At 39.0% G+C, this 19,888-nt stretch overlaps 3 protein-coding genes and 1 long non-coding RNA gene across 9 annotated transcripts; 2 read left to right on the forward strand and 2 right to left on the reverse strand.

Annotated features, from left to right (window-relative positions):
* Positions 1 to 573: 573 nt before the first annotated feature.
* On the forward strand, positions 574 to 17,163 carry ltv1 (LTV1 ribosome biogenesis factor). Of its 5 annotated transcripts, XR_013300981.1 has the most exons (14): positions 574 to 754; positions 1,191 to 1,322; positions 1,405 to 1,608; positions 2,086 to 2,173; positions 2,493 to 2,622; positions 4,607 to 4,811; positions 4,919 to 5,046; positions 5,120 to 5,253; positions 5,406 to 5,458; positions 6,046 to 6,246; positions 7,283 to 7,399; positions 12,482 to 12,505; positions 14,627 to 15,265; positions 17,031 to 17,163. XR_013300981.1 is itself a non-coding variant. In XM_077604883.1 (13 exons), exons 1-11 carry the CDS (start codon positions 752 to 754, stop codon positions 7,394 to 7,396), a joined length of 1,392 nt encoding a protein of 463 aa, XP_077461009.1. In that variant the 5' UTR covers positions 574 to 751; the 3' UTR covers positions 7,397 to 7,399; positions 12,482 to 12,505; positions 13,882 to 14,363. The 5 variants fall into 5 exon arrangements, 3 of the variants coding, with proteins under 3 accessions (XP_077461009.1, XP_077461010.1, XP_077461008.1); XR_013300982.1 differs by lacking the exon at positions 12,482 to 12,505; XM_077604883.1 differs by lacking the exons at positions 14,627 to 15,265; positions 17,031 to 17,163 and adding an exon at positions 13,882 to 14,363.
* ifngr1 (interferon gamma receptor 1) lies at positions 7,452 to 13,938 on the reverse strand. Its single transcript, XM_077604885.1, has 4 exons — positions 13,718 to 13,938; positions 10,903 to 11,202; positions 10,169 to 10,332; positions 7,452 to 10,094 (listed from the first exon to the last, which is right to left on the reverse strand). Exons 1-4 carry the CDS (start codon positions 13,785 to 13,787, stop codon positions 9,480 to 9,482), a joined length of 1,149 nt encoding a protein of 382 aa, XP_077461011.1. The 5' UTR covers positions 13,788 to 13,938; the 3' UTR covers positions 7,452 to 9,479.
* Positions 17,015 to 19,710, reverse strand: LOC144077276 (uncharacterized). Of its 2 annotated transcripts, none has more exons than XR_013300984.1 (2): positions 18,536 to 19,710; positions 17,015 to 18,447 (listed from the first exon to the last, which is right to left on the reverse strand). It is a non-coding gene; the product is annotated as an uncharacterized LOC144077276 (long non-coding RNA). The 2 variants fall into 2 exon arrangements; XR_013300983.1 differs by having other exon boundaries at positions 17,015 to 18,453.
* On the forward strand, positions 17,301 to 19,276 carry smim28 (small integral membrane protein 28). Its single transcript, XM_077604886.1, has 2 exons — positions 17,301 to 17,442; positions 18,605 to 19,276. Exons 1-2 carry the CDS (start codon positions 17,344 to 17,346, stop codon positions 19,025 to 19,027), a joined length of 522 nt encoding a protein of 173 aa, XP_077461012.1. The 5' UTR covers positions 17,301 to 17,343; the 3' UTR covers positions 19,028 to 19,276.
* Positions 19,711 to 19,888: the final 178 nt, after the last annotated feature.

Here is a 19,888-nt window from a genome sequence, read left to right on the forward strand (position 1 = left end):
CTTTGTTCAATTTTCAACAGGGCCTCATATATATTCGAATGGCTATTAAAGAATATTTAATTAAACTATATGTAATCATAATTTATTTCTAGTGCTCAAGTGTAACTGTCTGCAATTGAAACTATGACCACAAGATGGCAATAAAGCACTTATTATCAGTGCAAATTTTCGACATGGAAATTGAAAGAAAATCTGATAGTTCTTCAGTGATGCTATATGGCTAAAATAAACAAGTCGCTCAGGTATGAGTACCAAGTATACTACCAATTTATGTAGTATAAATAGTTTTTTTTATTTTCATAAAGGAGCAAAAAAAGGTTCCAACTTTAATTTCCTGTAAAATGGCTTGACAAAATCCTAAAAAAATGAAGGGGAGAATTATTTGGGTGCAAATTGTTTGAAGACAGTTATAAGTATATTTTAAAAGATTTAGAAAATAAATTATTAGTTTGATTTCTAATTTTAATGTATTATTCAACTATGCACAAAGTTTAACGATATACGTACGTAAATACTGGTAGCATTCGCAGAGTGGTTTAGTCCACGACACCCCTCGACTGTATACGAAATAGTTCCGTCCAGTAGTGACGACAGAGACAAAATGGAAGCGCTTGAAAGCAGCGTGATTAACCACGAGAGCTACCAAATTCGTGAATAACACTTCTTAATAAAACTATATTAAAGCAAACTAATTGCAGTAGCTTCCAATTTAACAATCCCCATCCATCCTTGCTGAAGAAAACTCGACAAAATGGTAAGGTGGCTGTATTTTTTGTATTCCCTTTCGACCCAACAAGCTAACTTTGGTGTAATGGTTCCCTCTAATATATCCTTAAATGTGTCGTTCTTCTAACTGTATTTCGCCTTTGAATTACATTTTTAGAGGCACGGTTCTCATTTCTTTATGATAATTATTAAATTATTATCTTTCTGCTGGCATTATATGAAAAGTACAGTAATGAGAAATGCTAACAGTCACGCATCCACTCTGATTTCAGCCTGATTAGAAATGTTACAAACAATAAAAGTGTCCTACAAACCCCGCTTTAGTGAACTTACTGTGTTTTAATTGATACAAGTACATATTTATAGCGGAAATAATTTTAGGGTTTCATTTTTCTTGAGTTCATACCCCCCAAATTTTCAGGCAAATGAAATCAACGATGTTTTTTGTTCGTTTTTTTCCACAGCCTCACCGGAAAAAGAAGTCGTTTATTGACAAGAAAAAAGCACTGACCTTTCACCTGGTCCACCGGAGTCAGAAGGACCCCCTCGTTGCAGATGAAAAAGCCCCTCAACATGTCCTGGTGCCCACCGCCAAGGTGCCATTTCACCTCCATTTCAACGTAGATGAATTTTGAATGATGTGCAAAAATCTTGACTCCGTTTTGTGCGTTCCGATAGGCAGACGTCGAGAAGCGACGACAAGAGCAGAGGAATTTCGGCGTCTTCTTTGACGACGACTACAATTATCTGCAACACCTGAAGGAAACATCCGGGGGGACGGAGCTGCTGGCCGCCGGACCCTCGCGCCAATCTAATCTCCGACATGATGATGATGATGATGATAGTGAAGGTGACAGTGACGAGAAGGATCAGGTTGTTCCTGTAAGTGCAATCTATAAGTTAATGCAAATTGATATGACATAGGAAATAGTACTTTACTTTTGGGACCAAAAAGTGCACCATTAATAAACAATGAACGTAGGAAGGTATATTGTTATTGGAAATGAAAATACAACAAAATGCAGCAGTGAGTCACATCAAAGTAGAGAAAACCGACAAGAAATTTATAAAAGCAAAAAACAGCAGTGTATACATCATTAATTTTAATACAACGCACCTAAATATAAAGTGTAGGAATTGAATGTCGTATTGCAATATACATATTTGCTTTTTCATATACCACATTGGAAGAATATACCAGTAATATTGCTCAGCTCTATTTCTACTATATTTTGCATTAATTGGGGTTTTCAAAGAAAATGTAGTAGTTTGCAGACTCATTTTAAATTCATATTTTTTCATCATCCAAATCACATTTGTCGCATAATGTCGGGATCATAAAAGTGTGTTTTGTTGCAGGGATCTTGCATCAATCTGCCATCGTCGGTATTCGCCTCGGATTTCGAGGAAGCCGTTGGCCTCCTTAACAAGGCTGCGCCCATCTCAGGTGACTTGATTTCGATATGCACCATTCTGACGCTTCCACCTGTGTCCACAGGGAGGCGCCATCACTGCAATTTCATTTTATTTCGCTAATCTTTATTTAGAAACACAACACAAACAACACAAAAGCCCATGTATGGAAAAACTACTGAAATACGTATTTAACCCACATGGTTCTACAAACTGTTATGATTGAGGAATACCCAAAACTCTTAATTAATAAATAATAATAATTAAAAAATATATATGAACTAAGGTGTATGCATACAGCAGATGAGAAGCAAAAAGTGTGGTGAAAATTCAACGTTTGTACTTTTTGTCAGGGCCACGTCTGGACATGGACCCTGACATCGTGGCCGCCCTGGACGAGGACTTTGACTTTGACGACCCTGACAACGCGCTAGAAGATGACTTTATCGCTAAAGCTAACAGTGCCAGTTGTGGCCAGCCCAGGTGAGACAAGTTTTTGGAATCCATCTGCTGTATTGGCAAGACTTTTATGCTTGTTTTTTTAAAAAGTGACATTTTTACATAAGGGTCAAAATCAATGATAATTTAAAATAAATATATGTATGTATTTTGTTGTTGTCATACCACCCAGTGAGGGTGTAGGACAAGGGTGTCAGACTCTGTTTGGTTCGCAGGCCGCTTTAATGTCAACTTGATTTCACGTGGGCCGGACCATTTTAGATATTTTTATAAATGGATTAAAAGAACTGGATTAAAAGCTCCGAATATTCAGTTTTTATAGATCTAAAACAATGTTTATTTTAGCTTTTTTTAAATATATTTTTAGATTTTACAAAAGGATTTTTGAACTAAAAACACAGAAAAAAGTGATTAAAAAATTGCAATTATTGATTTCAAAGGGGGAAAATCAGGAAATGTTATATATATATATATACATATATATATATATATATATATATATATATATATATATATACATACATATATATATATATATATATATGTATGTATATATATATATATATATATATATATATATATATATATATGTATATATATATATATAACATTTCCTGATTTTCCCCCTTTGAAATCAATAATTGCAATTTTTTAATCACTTTTATATATATATATATATATATATATATATATATATATATATATATATATATATATACTTAAAATTACTGTAATTTGATCCTCAAACTGAAAGTTGGCACTCATGATTTACCGTAATTACTCGAATATAACACGCAGGTTTTTGCAAAATAATTAATTCCAATAGTTGGGGGTGCGTGTTATAATCAAAAACTATTATTTATTTATTTTTATTTTTTTTTTGTGTGTCTTGTTACATGGCCCTTAGCCTGGTGCTTTTTCTTGCCAAATAAATTGAATTGAAATTGAATTGAATAAAATAAATTACAAATTTTCGATCGAAAAAAGCATTGTCAAACTCACTTTGACGCACGGATTTTACGTCATCTCGTAGAGCCGACGCACGGATTTTACGTCATCTCGTGAAGCCGAGACCACCACTGCCCCCCTCTAGCCTCGTACCGGTCTCAGTTCACCCTCTCTCAGTTCAGTGTTATAATCAATAACTAAAATAAATTACAAATTTTCGATCGAAAAAAGCATTGTCAAACTCACTTTGACGCACGGATTTTACGTCATCTCATAAAGCCAATCGGATGATGTGTTGTGGGAGGAAGAGGAAGTGGATGAAGGAAGCGTGGACGTTGATAGGATTCTCAACGAAGAGATGTATGAGAGGACAGACAAAGAGAGAGAGGAACTTTTCATTTGAAGGATTCTAATGAATAAATTTGTTTGAACAAAACAATCGTGAAACGAAGAAAAAAAGGTAAGATTTCTGATTTTCGTCAGCGGGAAATTTTAGGTGCGCACTATATTCGAGTACTGCGTTTTTCCAGATTTTTTTGGCCCAAAGTTATACCTGCGTGTTATTTTCGAGTGCGCGTTATATTCGAGTAATTACGGTACTTACTCGGGCCGCACAAAATGATGCGGCGGGCCAGATTTGGCCTCCGGGCCGCCACTTTGACACCTGTGGTGTAGGATGTCCCCCATCCGATTATGTGACCCGAAATCAGACCGGATCAAATCATTTTGGGAATATATATATAATATATAGATACAAAGCAACAACAAAAGATGTGCAAGGACATCGTGAAAACTCATTTTTTAAAAAGTATGTTTTGCACTACATTTTTAGACAATCGCAATTGGGTGAAAAATAATTGTCTTTAGTATATTTGTTGAATAATACAGATAGACAAGAAAAACAAATGTATGTTTTGTAATAATTTGTATTACCGTGGTATTGGATCGGTACTCTATGGACCGATCCTCAGAATGACGAGACCCGAACTGGGGTGCGAAAATACGTTAGCGGGCCAACTCTAGCACCCGGCGTTGTCTCAGCGCACTTCCTGTTTAACAGAGACGGAGACGACGACGACGACTCGTGGGAAGATACGGACGACGACAGCAGCGAGTTTGATTCCGAGGGCGACTTTTCGGGCGAGGTTCAAGAGTTCCCGTTCGACGATGAGGAGACCAAGTCTCGCTTCACCGAGTACTCCATGACGTCGTCGGTGATGCGGAGGAACGAGCAACTCAGCCTTCTGGACGACCGCTTCGAGAAGGTCCGTACACTAATCACACGCGTATTATTTTATGGCCGTTAACGCTCCTGTCAGAATACGTGCGTTTCGGAAAAACCACCGCTCACGCGCACCGACGTACGTTGTAGTTTTACGAGCAATTTGACGAGGACGAGATCGGCGCCTTGGATAACGCCGAGCTTGAAGGCCACATCGTGGCCGGCAGCGCCCGTTTGGAGGAGGTCATCAAAGACTACTTTGTCCAGAAGGAGAAAGAGTGAGTTGGCGTTGTCAAAATCTGCATGGTCATCAAATGCCAACACCGATTTTTTTTTTTTGTTTTGTTTTAGGTCCTTGAGGCCCGAAGACTTGGGGCCAAAAGAACTTCCCGTCCTCCAAGAGGAAGAAGACGAAGATGAAGAGGAGATGGAAACGTTGGTCATCAAAGCTCCAGAGGAGAAATGGGACTGTGAGACCATCATCAGTAAGTCTGGAGAAGATCCTTTTTCTTACGGCTCTTTTTTTGATCACGTTTTGGGGGGAGGAATCCCAAAGTGGTCTCACTTTCCACTTTTGGAGCTCCACAAGTCCATATTTATTTTTGTCACCTTCTCGTGTTATGTATTTCTCCTGCAGGTACCTACTCCAACATTTACAACAGACCCAAAGTCATTGAGGAGCCACCAAAGGTATCTTCTTAGAAAGCTCACCATCAAGTTTATCAGGCCTTTGCAGGTTTTATTTGAGTCAAAGTGCAACTTGTTCCAGGGAGTGCCTTTTATCTTACTGACTGCCACGCCTAACTGGCGTGGGAATAAGAAAAAGTTGTTTACTTGTGGTCAAAAGGTGGAATTTTTTGGACAGCAGAGTTATATTTTCCCCAATTAAAAAGCTGTCATCTAGTTTTTTGTTCTTCAAAAATCAGCAGCAAAAGTTGGAATTTTATTATTGAATGAAGGGGGAAATGCATTTATAATCTTCTGTTAAAATCAAAGTTTAACAATGACAATTTCATTTCATTTGATAAAAATGGCCAACTTTATTCTAATCATTTTTACGCATTTTATTCTGGATTTCTTGGCCAGAAAAAAAAGATTTTATTTTTTAAACTCACTCAGCCATTGATGGCGTTTCATTTGAAGCCGGAGCGTTAGCAGCAAATGGCCTTGCCTTCCAAATTTGAACGAATTGCAACCCCACTCGTGACTCACTAAGTTCATATCAGAAGGATTAAAAAGTAAATGATTGGACGTCTATCCTTTGTTTGTTGTCCTAGGTGAAAGCGATCCGCGTTTCCCACAAGACGGGCGTCCCCCTGGACGTGCTGACTGCCCGGGGTCCCACCAGCAAGCAGGCGGAGCGAATGAGCAGGATCAATGACGCCGACCTGCCTCGCGCCGCCACTGTGCCGCGGGACCGAGATGAGAACAAAGACCAGAAAAAAGCCCGCAAGAACGCCATCAAGGAGGAGCGCAAGGTGCCTAGCAGTGCAGTAAAAAATAGCCAAAAAAAACATTTGTCAAACTTTATATATTTATTTATTTTTTGATGCCATTGACAATCCAATTGCGTTTTTTTTTATCACCAGTAGACGTCCAATCCGTTTGAACGTTGAATTTTATGATTTATACAGTCTTCCTTCGATCTATCTATCTATCTATCTATCTATCTATCTATCTATCTATCTATCTATCTATCTATCTATCTATCTATCTATCTATCTATCTATCTATCTATCTATCTATCTATCTATCTATCTATATCTATCTATCTATATCTATCTATATCTATCTATCTATCTATATCTATCTATATCTATCTATATATCTATCTATATATCTATCTATATATCTATCTATATATCTATATATATATATATATATATATATATATATATATATATAAGTTCTTAAAATGTGGTATACATTAACCACAATATTTGAGGGATTACTGTATACATCAATTCTGTATATTTCGTAGCTGGGCAAATCAGTTAACAAATATATTTTCAAAAATCAACAAATATATCAGTACATAAAAATAGTATCTTGAGTAAATAACTGCAGTAATTAGAGAAAGGTTAATTGAAAATTAAGATTAAAAAAGGAATGAAAAGTCAAAAATGCTAACATTTTTAAAAATTAAGTATAAGTATAAAACTGTAGAACATTAATTATGGATTTTTGGGGGACGTTAGGTACACAGTATAGTTTTTAAAATATTTTTAAAAATATATATATATAAGTATAAAACTAGAACATTAATTATGGATTTTTGGGGGACGTTAGGTACACAGTATTTTTTTTTTATATTTAGGAATGTTTTATTTGAAAAAGTTTTTTGGGTCCAAATACTTTGAATACAATCTTTTCCTCCAATTGCAGAAGGCGCCATTAATCCGGGTGACCATTTTGGAAAAAGCCGGATCAATCAATATATGACGTCTTCAAAACATTCTACAAAGTGGATTTTTAGTCTCGTCCACATGCTGACGCTGTCGTTTCCGTCTGCAGGAAAGGCGCATGGAGAAGAAAGCCAACAAGATGTCATTTAAGGAGGAGAAGTTACGCCAGGAGAAACAACTGATCAACCTGAGGAACAACGTTCAAGGCCTCAAACTCTCCTAGACGGTGGGAACTTCTTTTCAGCGTCGTACTTTTTTTCTTCTTCTTTTTTTTCTCATTATGATTATTTTCTCAAGACTGCTTTTCAAAATAGTTATTGTCTTGCTCGCTTACTTTTTAATTGACTTGTTTAAATATTATGTTGCTTTTATTTGGTATCTACAACAAAAGCTAGCAGAAAGAAGACTCTTATCTTATTAAAACAGTTGCTTCATGCCCGGAAATTAGTTCACAAAGAACATCAAAACAAAACATGAATATACAGTTTAGGCACACCTGAAAATGTATATTAGTATTTTTATTCATCGTTCATTCGGCTCTGCCAATGCCAATCAAAATTGGCGTTGTCCGACAATGGCAGATAATGAGTTACATGAGTGTACTGTGAGGGTTATTAGTATTTTTTAATTTCATTTTTGATTCTGAGTCACCTATTGATTTTTTTTTGTTGATATTGAAGTCATTCTTGGTGATTTTGGGTCACTTCACTTGATTTTAGGTCACTAGTTATTCATTATGGAGCAATTCCAGGTTGATTTTAGTGCAAAGTTTTTTTTAATTTATTTTTTTGAGGGGGTCAGCTTAAAAAAAATGACACAAAATTGAGTTTTTTTCTCCCAAGTTTGTGTTAAATGTGAATAGGAGCAAATAGAAACATTTTTGTGGATGTTAAATGTGCCTCAGAAATGAAAGCATTGGAAATAAATGGGGATGTTTTGTCAAATTTTGCCACTCCTATACATTTTCCACAAAAACTGGCTGATGGCTTGTACAATTCCATTCAATTTTCCATGTACGCATTATGTCACTCAGCATTTTGCTACTTAAAAAACAGCTTTTGCTGCAACCGTTATCGTTAGTGGCGTAATCGAATTTTGGGGAAATTTCGGTCGGTGAGATGCGAATCCCGAAAAATGAGTCAACAAAAAAAGTATGAAAAAATTCTGATCTCAACTGGTTCTTCCTGCTTGTCCTGTCACCACGACAACAGGGTGTTATGCTGTTTGCTAATGTGGGTGTATCTTTGGAATCCAGAATGGGTGAGGCAGATGTAATTCAATGTCATAATGCTGTCAGCTATGCTAGCATGTGCTGGAAAATATTTTTGGCTAAAGGCCAAGCTATGAAACCAAACCAGTTGGTAAAATGTCAAAAAAAGTCCCCGTCGTCGATGAATTGGTCGCCAGCCAATCGCATGGCTCAATGAGACAAACAACTATTTGGCCTAACAGTCATACTTCAGGACAATTTAGTGTTCAACTGGTTAGCCTAGTGTTGCTAGCTAGCCATGTTTTTGGGACGTGGGAGGAAGGCGGGAGTACCCGGAAAAAAACCCACGCAGCCAGCCAGTGAGGATTGAACTCTCCATCTCAGAACTGTAAGGCGAAGGTGCTAGCCACTCTTTTACCACGCCGCTTCGCAGGCCACTTCATTACCCATATTTACACTCAGGTGCGTATACTAAGTCATATTTGGACACCTGTTATTATTCCCCCGTCCTTGTGGTGACTGAAACACTCAGTTAGGTCTTGGCTACATAAATGTGTAAACCCCAGGCCACTTCATCACCCGTACTTACTGTCATGGTCCTATACTAAGAGTCATATTTGGACACCCGATATTATTCCCCCATCCTTTTGATGACTGAAACACTCAGTTAGGTCTTGGTTACATAAAAGTGTAACCCCAGACCACTTCATCATCCATATAGACTGTTTTGTGCTCAATGTAAGACTCATAATTATACACAGTCCGGTCCTAGTGATGACTGAAATACTCAGTTAGGTCTCGGGCACATAAATGCGTAAACCCCAGGCCACTTCATCACCCGTACTTACTGTCATGTTCCTATACTAAGAGTCATATTTGGACACCCGATATTATTCCCCCATCCTTTGATGACTGAAACACTCAGTTAGGTGTAATTATACACAGTCCGGTCCTAGTGATGACTGAAATACTCAGTTAGGTTTTGGTTACATACTAGCGTAACCCCGGGCCACTTCATTACCCACATATATTGTTTTGTGCACATTTTAAGACTCATAATTAGCCCCTCATGTCCTTGCAAAAACTCAAATCTTTGTTAGCTTTCAGCATAACCCCAAGCCGATTCATCCCCCATATTTACAATCATGTGCACATGCTGAGCATCATAATTGGACTCAGGATTGTACTCATCTAACCAAATGTCTATTACCGGATTGGACTCCTCTTCAACTCCCTCTGCCGCCCCTAGAATTTCTTTTTCCTCTTCTTGCACTTCTTCCTGAAGGCTTTCGATCTCCGTGGAAAAACCAGAGGAGTGTTCATCCAAGGAGACAACCATGACTCTTTTGTCCACCTCCGCCAGACTGCTGCCGTTGCAGTAACGCTCGTTGTTGGCGCTCTTGACGTTATGCAGGCACTTGGGATACTCTTTGGCGCCGGCATCCTCTGACCGCGGCCTGACTCGGTAGATGGCCACGGCCACGATAACCAGCAAGGCGACCACCACGGCTATCACCACGCCGGGCACCAGTTCCGCCAGACGGTCAGCGGTTTGGGCGCAAGTCCGCGGCGAAGGCCCGAAGGACACAGATCGCCCCGCCAGCGACTTGGCGCTTCCCTCTACCGTGACGCACTTGTCGTCACCCGTGGGCAAGCTCACGTCCCCCTTGCAAGTTCTCTCCTCGTTGCGGCAAGGAATGGCCACGTCCCCCTGAAACAGAAACAAAATGGGTATAGCAAGAAGCGTGGGGGAAGGGGGACGCTTGTTTGACAAAGCCTTCTTACGGCGTGAGACTTTGCGAAGAAGTGCAGGGAGATGGCGTCAGGCCTAGTGGCGTTACGCCTAGTGGCGCGCCGCACTTGCGGGTAGTAGTAAAGCGGATTGGGGAAACTGATTGCGACTCCTCCTTCGATGGCCTTCACGTCTACGGGAGGAAATTCCAATTTGCCTGGAAGACGGCACAAGCGAAGAAATAATGAGGATGACAGTAATCCCTCGAATATTGCGAATTCGCGACTTTGTGATTTTTTTTTCTGCTGTTAATTATTTTAATTTTTTGTTTTTTTTTTAAGTTCATAAAAATTAAAATGGATGTCTAGCGCCATTAATGGCAGTCAATGAGTTAGCAAATATACATAAAGTATAAAGGAGTATTTAAGTACAAAAACTACCATTAAAATGAGAGAAAATGACATTGAAATATTAAGAAAAGACAGAAAATTCATTCAAAGTCAATTGATTTGATAAATTGTATTTTGTTTTCAAATAAAAATAAACATTAAAACAAAATTCTTTGAATTTTTGATTTTATAGCCTTCAATGACAGCCAAGAGCAAGTAGCAAAAAACACTACAGTAATTATACGGATTGATGCAATTCAGACAGAAAAAAATTAAAAATTCTGAAAAATTCATCGAGATAAAAAACATGCAATTAAAGAAAGAATTTAAATCGTTCAATTGTTTTTTAGAATAAAATTAAAAATAACTTATCGGAATCCGAAAACCATGCGACTCACACTTAATATTAGCCATCCTGTCGTCGTTGTACGTGAAGCTGACGGCGAGGGTGTCGGACAGCCTCCCGTCGGGCGCCCTGGCCGTCACGTTGATGGAGTGCACGGCCAGGGCGCTCTCCAGCGACTCCCACACAAACCCGCTGACGTTGGCGTAGCGTTGGTGCGCCGGTATCTCCATCTGCTGGTTCACGTCTAAATGACTCACGTTGACCAGGAAGCCAACCTGGTTGTTGTCGGGGTAATCCCAGTGCGCGGCGGCCATTTGGCACGTTATGGTCAAATTGCTGGGCGGAGGAATAGCTAAAAAAAAAAACAACAAAACAAATTCAAAGTCAATATAACAGTGGTACCTTTACATACAAAATGTTCAGCTTACAAAACTATTTGACATGAACAAATGTTCCAATATATGGAAAACAAGATCTAAGTTGAGAAATCCTCCAAAGTGTTATTTTATTTTGAAATAGTCGCAGTGGCGCTGTATTCTGTTTCACAATCTCCCAACGCTCTGCTGGCCTATCATTGGCTGTCAAACAATAATTCTCTTTTGACCGCCATTCCCGTCACGGACTTCTAATTGGGTTTTTTTTTGTTTTGTTTGCTTTTTTGGGGTGTGGTGAAAGCAACTTTGTTGTTGTTGTTGTTATCCATCCATGACTGATATTCCAAGTTCTATTTCATGCAAAGTTGTTTTGAATTCATCATTTAAAGTTGTTTAGATGTGTGCTAACGTTAGCTTCCTTCTTAACACTTATGCACCTGCACGTATAGGAATTGTTTTTGCAAGCTATTATTCTTTTTAATACATGAATACATCATTTTTGTGTGTTTCTAACATCCTTTATACCAAATTGGGACACGTTGATCATTTTAAAGGGTTGAGTTGGTTGTTTTTTTAGGGAATATATTAGAAAATTTACATAGGAGTACTGCTCGACTTTTGAAAAATCAGAGTTACAAAACAACTTTTGGAGCCTATTTATTTCATAAGTAGAGGTACCACTGTACTAGATTTTTGTCTTGTCAAGTCACTTTGAGGAAAAAAAGGAGTAGAGAAAAAACTTGATTTGATCATGGAAAATTGAGATCCATTATGATTTCTACACACATTTGTGAAAAAACATCTGTCCGAATTAAAATAACAAATGATGGAAATTATGCCCCAGGCAGCACGCTTGGTTTTTGTCAAGCAACGTGGCAGCTAAACGACATTCCTGCTGCTCAACACACCTTGTTTTCATTTGCCAACGCTTTTTAACAGTGCAGAACTATAAAAACATCATTGGACTTCTCGAGTGATGTTTTATAAAAGGTGAATTAGAGGGCTAATTTACATTTTTGCGTGTAAGCGCTTGTCCGCTAATGATTTCACGTTGACATTGATAAACATCTGAAATCGAGGGATTACTGTATAAAGATGTTAGCTTTGTTAGACGCAAAAACATGGAAAGGTAGGCTCGCAAATTTGTGTCGTTTACTAGCTAGCTAACGTCAATTACCACGTGAGCTAGCCTCGCGTACAAATGTAATATACTGTAATGGTATTGAGTGTTTTAGTTATTTTTCCTGTTTCACATAGGTTTTTAAGCAGTGTCTGACCAAGGTAAGATTGCAATTATTTTACATTTGAGGATGCAGTAATTTAGTGCTAGGAAAAAAACATATATATATATATATATATATATATATATATATATATATATATATATATATATATATATATATATATATATATATATATATATATATATATATATATATATATATATATATATATATATATATATATATATATATATATATATATATATATATATATGTTTTATATATATATATATGTATATATATATATATATATATATGTATATGTATATGTGTATGTGTATGTGTATGTGTATGTGTATGTGTATGTGTATGTGTATGTGTATGTGTATGTGTATGTGTATGTGTATGTGTATGTGTATGTGTATGTGTATGTGTATATGTATATGTATATGTATATGTATATGTATATGTATATGTATATGTATATGTATATGTATATGTATATGTATATGTATATATATGTATATATATAGTGTTATATATACCATGTTTTTAAAATATATATTATATGTTCTTATTGAGCAACACTACTAACAATCAGAGTTCATACACGTGAACTTTTATCACTTTGACTTTATGGCTGCTTTATGGATGGGCCCTTGTAGAGTAAACACGTAAAATTGCTAACTTAGGTCAGATTTGTAGTATCATTAGCAAACAATTTATCATTGACTTTGAAAGAAATAGATATATTTTTTAAATCATGTAAAAAGTTTGATTTTTTTTAGTCATTTGATATAGTACAATGCATTCAGGCAGTAAATGTATTCACTTTACATGTCATACCTGTCAACCTCTGTCGATAACTGCCCTTATAAATGATTATTGATTCCCCTTACAAACCCCCCAAAAACCTTACAAACACCGTACGACTCGTAATCAATGATTATTGATTCCCCTTACAAACCCCCCAAAAACCTTACAAACACCGTACGAGTCGTACGGTGTTTGTAAGGTTTTTGGGGGGTTTGTAAGGGGAATCAATAATCATTTATAAGGGCAGTTATCGGCAGAGGTTGACAGGTATGACATGTAAACGATATACGTTCATATTAAACCCAAAGCCAATCATTCAATTTACGGATGTATTTTTTTGGATTCAGAACAAATCAACCAAGATATTTGATTCTATATCCAGTTGTAAAATATGAATAGAAAACATCCATTTGTCAGGAAAAACCGACAGGCAAAAAAAAGTAAGGTAACGTACCAACATTTTGAGCTGATTGCTCAATTTCCAGCAGAATAAGGAGGACCGTGAAGGCGGCATAAATCAACATTACTGTCGCACGTTGGCGCGTCAATTAAAAAAAATGGAAACTAAGTAGGCTTTGAATTTAAAATCTTAGTCGCCCTTGTCGTTTCTTCTTTTAGCGACCATGCCGCTTCCTTACTGTGGCTTCCACTGCCAGCCAATCCACTTTGCCGGTGTGCAAACGGGAAATTACCTGCTTGAAAAGGGGAGGTTACTTACTCACCTGTGACACACAGTTAAACAATTTAACCCTTAATGGTTTTTTTTTTTAAACTACAGCAGTATTATGGCCATAACTACTGTATTTACTGTTTGATTTTGTTTCAATGGCATTATTTTTGTGTGTAATAATACTTTTAAATTCATAATGTCATTTCAAAATTCATTAAAAATATGCATATGCATTAAAAATGAACCATTCCACACAGGAAGATTCAACCCTCGATCTTAGAACTATGAGGCAAACGTGCCAACCACTTTCACCGCTTTAAAACAAATAAAATAATGATTAATCGTTGAAAAATATTATAATTGACACCTGACTCTGAAATGTATTTTACAATTTTTTAATGCTACTATGGGCCGTAAAAAGGAATGTAGTTGTTTTTGTTCCGTTTTATTTTAGTCAGACCATTTTATTTATTTGTGATAATGTATATCATTAACAGTAGATATATATTTAATAGTTTTGTCATTAGTTTTATTTATTATTTGATATCACTAGATAAAGAGACAAATGAGATTGTTATAAATTATTGTTATCGATAAATAGACAGACACACTATGACTTTTAATAGATTTCTTTGTGTTTTGTAGTTTAATGTATATATTTATATATTTTTTAAATAGTTGGTATGGTTTCAGGCGCCCCCTGCTGGCGGCAGACGACCCGTCCATCACCCCATCCTGCATGGACGGAGGATTAAGCGTACGCCAGCCGAGCTGCGAGTGGTCGCCACGTGACGGGAGAGCCGGCCCCCGCCCCACCGCGCCATGCCCCGCCCCCCCAACAGTAATTACACGGGCACGCGAGCGATCTAATCCCGTGGGCACATTCCCGAGGTAAATTGGACGCCCGCCGCCGTTCGCTCACCGTCGAAATCCACAATTGGAGGATTTTGAAAAATAACGACTTGGTTGCCATTGACGGCTCTTGACGTCCAATCCGTTCGAAGTAGGAGGGTGATGATGAGCCCTCCCGCGCATTCTTTTCTCTCGATAAACATTCAAAAAAAATGACGCTACGGCAGTGTTTTTATTTCTTACTTTTGTGTCGCTCCCTTTCCTTAAATGAAACGGACACGAGTCACAAACGCTAATTGCGTCCCCCTGATGCAAAATATCACAAGTTTGCCTCCAAGGATGGCTAAATACTGACCCATGCTACAGCGCCCCCGAGTTTCAAGACGATTGGTTCACAAATGACAGAGGGGTAGGACTCAAAGCTTGTGTCCACAAGAACAACAACAACCTTCAGCCCGTCAAAAGGTGGCCTCATAGTGGGTGAGTGTACATTTTTGGGGTATATTTTTACGTACTAATAAGTACAATGTGAGCACAGGTGTGTGTGTTTGCTGTGTGTGTGTTTGCTGTGTGTGTGTTTGCTGTGTGTGTGTTTGTTGTGTGTGTGTGTGTGTGTTTGTTGTGTGCGTGTGTGTGTGTTTGTTGTGTGTCTGTGTGTGTGTGTGTGAGGATTTAGGACAGAAAGACTGAAGGGATCTACTTGTCTGGCAAACTTCTGCCAGCACGTCATTTGCAAATGTACTATATTAGCATAAACATGCTATCATGTAGCTTATGATATTGTGCTATATTTCCATGAATATATTCCCCCCCCAAAAAAATCATTTTCTGAACCGCGTACCCTCTCGAGAGTGACAGGGGGTGCTGGCGCCTATCCCGGCTAACTACGGGCACCTTGACTGGGAGGTTAGCCAATCGCAGTCCTCGATACGCATATTGCAAATTTAATTCCTAATGAATGCGAGAGTGCCAGATGCAAATCTGGTGTCAAATCCCACAGATGCTCATATGCCGCAAACGGCATTGGCGTGCGTGCGTGCGTACGTGCGTGCGCGTGCGCGCGCCTTGGCGTGCCGTGAAATATTTCAATCAGGATTAATGGAGGTCGCCGGCACGTCAACGGGCCATCGCAGCTGTTTGGCCGCCAACCGGCGACACGAAGGCGAGCTGGCCAGAAAGAATGAGGAGGCCTAACATAGAATGTGCAAAGGAAATACTATAAGGAGGAAGTACAGAAAGTAAAATAGTCAACAATTCTTACTAGTATGGCTATGTTTTATACTATACTATGACTAGCATGACAAATTTTGCAGGAAAAAGTGAAGGTGAAAAGAGGTGGTGTGATAATTAATTTGCTATAATTTCACCGAGTATCATACGCAGTAAAAGGATGCCACATTTTACCTGAAAATACCGTATTTTATTTTGGGGAAAAAAGACTTGAAATTGTTGTCACATCTCAGAACTAATCTTATAAGTCCTAACACAACTTGACCTCTTTAGAAATGGGCTAAATGTAGGGAAAAAATAAGCCTTTTTGTTAGCTACTATGCTAAAATAACACACCTGTAGATACTTGTATGATCAAAAATCAAAAGCCTTTATTGTCATCATACACAGCTGCGTATAACGAAATTGGTGGTGCTACTCCACAAAGTGCGTTTCCCCAGTAAAAAAAACCATAAATAAGTAATATAAAAATATAAAAAGTCACATCCTGGCAAGGTAAATTCTACAATATTGCACAATCTAAGATATTGCACAGAAGGGATTGTGTGTCGTGCTAACGCAAGTTCAGAGTCCTGATTGCTGTGGGGGGGAAACGGATTTCCCACCTCATAAAAATATGACTTTTTTATAGTATACATTTATTTCTATTTTTTTAAAATAGCACTCATTGTTTTGTTATGAGAGCTCTGCTTTAGATCATGTTTAGGAGTCGATAACAAGTCAATATTTTCAGTCAATGTTTCATGATGAGCATGAAAGAGTGTGAGAGAGTGAGACAGATGCTGTAAAAGTGTGAGCGAGTGCTTGAACGCCGTCGACGTGAGTCAGACAGCGTATAAGAGATTTCAAGCCTCACCGTCAAGTGCACAAATTGGCAGTAGTGCGCGATGGAGTGAGTGAAACAAGTGATAGTGTCTAAATGTGAGAGTGATATAGTAGGGGTGTCATATAGTATGGAAGAGGGTGATTGGAGTGACCCAAATGACCTTTTTTTTGGGATTGGGATTGTGTTTAGGATTGGATTCCAGAAAGCGCATTCCACGTGACGCAAGATGACCCAGCAGCGTTCCTTGACTCCAAAACACACACACACACACGCGTGTGTGTGTGTGTGTTCACGCACAATCGGAGAGTGATGTGGGCCAGCGGTAAATCTCCCGGCTGGCCTGAATCCCGATGTTGCCCTTCCCTGCCCTGCCCTGCCCTGCCCTAGCGTGCGTGCGTGCGCACGTGATAACACTCGCCGCCCCCTTTCCCTCCTGTTTAGCGCTCAAAGCGGCGTCCGCCCGCCAGGGTGCTTTCATCACACCATCCATCATCTGGGCAGCATGCGCGAGCTCCTGGAGAGCAGCTGGCGGCGCTTCGGCCCCGCGGGCCGCGGTTCCTACGACTGGGCCACCCCGGCGCCCCCCGCGCACGAGCAGCAGGTGAGATAAATGCGCTTTTCTCTCGGATGCGGGCAAACACCAATGCGGGTGGGAAATAGTCGGTTTGTCTTTCATGGTCAACGTATTCAATGGTACTTTTCTTTAAATTTGAATGAGGACAATATTGAATCAGATGATTTTCTCAAAATATTGCTTCAAATCCAGTTAAAGCAGTCAAATTTGAATTTTGAGTGGGTGGAAAGATAACCCCTCCACCTTAAAATTGGGTGTTGAAACTTGCAAGAATTTACCATTTTTAAGAGGAATCTTTTTTAATGTTAATGTTGAAACGGTGACAGTTTTTTTTTAATTATAATATATTAATAATGGTCAGATATATTTCAAATCCCACGTTTCAAGATACAAATTCTAAATGTTCCAGAATTTTGAATGTTGCAAAATATACATTTTCAAGTAGAAAGCTGTTAGTTTTACACCAGTCAAATGTTAAACTATTCCACTATTTTAAATCACAACTTTAAAATTAAACCTTAAATCACACAAATGTAAAAAAAATGCAATTAAATGCATATTTTTTAAATAAAACCGTTAGTTTTACACCAGTCAAATGTTAAACTATTCCACTATTTTAAATCACAACTTTAAAATTAAACGTTAAATCACACAAATTAAAAAAAATGCTATTAAATGCATATTTTTAAAATAAAACCGTAAATTTTACACCAGTCAAATGTTAAACTATGACACTATTTTAAATCACAACTTTAAAATTAAATGTTAAATCACACAAATTTGCAATTAAATGCATATTTTTAAAATGGATAAATTTAAACTTGTGCCGTGCGATTGGCTGGCAACCACCTACCTACCGCCCATAGTCGCCTGGGATAGGCTCCGGCACCCCCCGCGGATCGCACGTTTGATACCCCCGTCTTAACTTGTCTGTTGTTGACGGATCAGACTTGCGTGTCGAGATGAGAAGATTTGCAGGCGCGCCGCTTCATCAACGAGGATCAGCGGCGGTCCGATGAATAAACTGACACACTTTGGCTGCCCAAATGAAAATTGAAACTTTTAGTCATTCGAGGTCAATATCACATTGGCAGATCACAAAAAAAAAATGTCACCTTACCAACATGTACGTACCGCCTGCTGTCACAGATCCATTCAATAAAAAGAAACACTTTGCCGTCTCACACAGGGCTTCAACTGGAACGACCTGGGCGAAGGCAAAAAGTACGAAGTGCTGGTCTACGTGGTCCTCCCCGCCGCCTCCCTCCTGGTCCTGGTCCTGGCGGCGGTGCAGGCCTTCCGCCGCTGCTCGTCCGGCGCCCCCAAGCTGGGCCTGGCCAACGTGATCGCGCTGGACCTGCAGGACGGCGAGGGCGGCGCCGACTTGCTGTCGTCGCTGACCCGCGACGGCCAGCGCCACGCCAGCACCAGCTCCACGGGCTCGGACGGGGTCTTCGTCATGGTCTACCTGCCGCCGCCCTACCAGGAGACCCTGACCAAGATCACCAGGGCCGCCAGCCTGGCCAGCTCCAAGGACGCCGAGTCCCTCAAGATGGAGGACCTGGAGGCCAAGCTTTGCCCGGAGATCCGCTCCAGCGGACGCTACGTGTGACCTCCCTTCCTTTGTGACGGCCATTTTTCTCCTATTTGGCTTTTGGCGCCCACGTTTGTCCCTCCCTAATCCACACCACACTTTTCAATAGTACAGATGGATCTCTTCTTTTTTTTTTTGTGGACAGTTTTGTGGAGGTTCATGATAACTTGTGTCTGTGTTGTCATAGGTTGTTTGTCATGTTCTAGCGCCCCCCTGCTGCCCAACAAACAATAAAGAAATCCACTTGAAAGAAAAAGTGGCAAGAAAGGTAAGGTGGTTATTGATCGGAGGAAATTTAACAAGAAATACCAGGGAAATTAATTGTGTTCCGAAATGTTTGACCCCATTTTGTTGGCCAATTATTTTGACAATTTTAGTTGGAATGACCCCCAATTTTCATAGCTTGTGTAGAAATGTTACAAGTTTTTGTGTGTAAGAAAAGGCCTTTTGCGTGTTCGAGTATGCTTGGACTCACTCACTCACTCACACAAGACAGTGCGGCACCGTGCCTTCTTCACACATTTTGCAAAGTCCAAATTAGGACTTGGCACCAAAAATTTCAACAATGTGGATTTCTACACTTGCTCTTCTAACACTCTTCCAAGGACGATGCAGGAAGACTTCACAAACCTGCTCCACTGTCTCAAAAATATTAGCCTACGAAATGGGCTCAAACATTTTGAAACACACTGTATGTGTGCACTAAATAGCTCAAAGTTTGGTTTTGCTCAAACTATATGTGCTACTCAAAATATCAGATCTCATGACCTAGAATCTTGTCATGTCATGTTTTTTTTTTTTTTGGAAGGTCAGACTATAGTGGGCCTGGTGGCCGAGTGGTTAGAGTGTTGGCTTCTGAGATCTGAGGTCCTGTGTTCA

This window comes from Stigmatopora argus, chromosome 7 (assembly GCF_051989625.1).
Source record: "Stigmatopora argus isolate UIUO_Sarg chromosome 7, RoL_Sarg_1.0, whole genome shotgun sequence".
In the NCBI taxonomy this organism is placed as follows: domain Eukaryota; kingdom Metazoa; phylum Chordata; class Actinopteri; order Syngnathiformes; family Syngnathidae; genus Stigmatopora; species Stigmatopora argus.

What these genes read in the sequence shown, in the direction of transcription:
- ltv1 (XM_077604883.1), top strand. An exon ending in GCCAGTTGTGGCCAGCCCAG is followed by an intron (nt 2,623 to 4,606) that starts GTGAGACAAGTT and finishes CCTGTTTAACAG; the next exon opens with AGACGGAGACGACGACGACG. An exon ending in GGACTGTGAGACCATCATCA is followed by an intron (nt 5,254 to 5,405) that starts GTAAGTCTGGAG and finishes TTTCTCCTGCAG; the next exon opens with GTACCTACTCCAACATTTAC.
- smim28 (XM_077604886.1), top strand. Translation starts at nt 17,344, where the DNA reads ATGCGCGAGCTCCTGGAGAGCAGCTGGCGGCGCTTCGGCCCCGCGGGC. An exon ending in CCCCCGCGCACGAGCAGCAG is followed by an intron (nt 17,443 to 18,604) that starts GTGAGATAAATG and finishes CGTCTCACACAG; the next exon opens with GGCTTCAACTGGAACGACCT.
- ifngr1 (XM_077604885.1), bottom strand. Translation starts at nt 13,787, where the DNA reads ATGTTGATTTATGCCGCCTTCACGGTCCTCCTTATTCTGCTGGAAATT. An exon ending in GCAATCAGCTCAAAATGTTG is followed by an intron (nt 11,203 to 13,717) that starts GTACGTTACCTT and finishes TTTTTTTTTTAG; the next exon opens with CTATTCCTCCGCCCAGCAAT. An exon ending in TCTTCGCAAAGTCTCACGCC is followed by an intron (nt 10,095 to 10,168) that starts GTAAGAAGGCTT and finishes TTTCTGTTTCAG; the next exon opens with GGGGACGTGGCCATTCCTTG.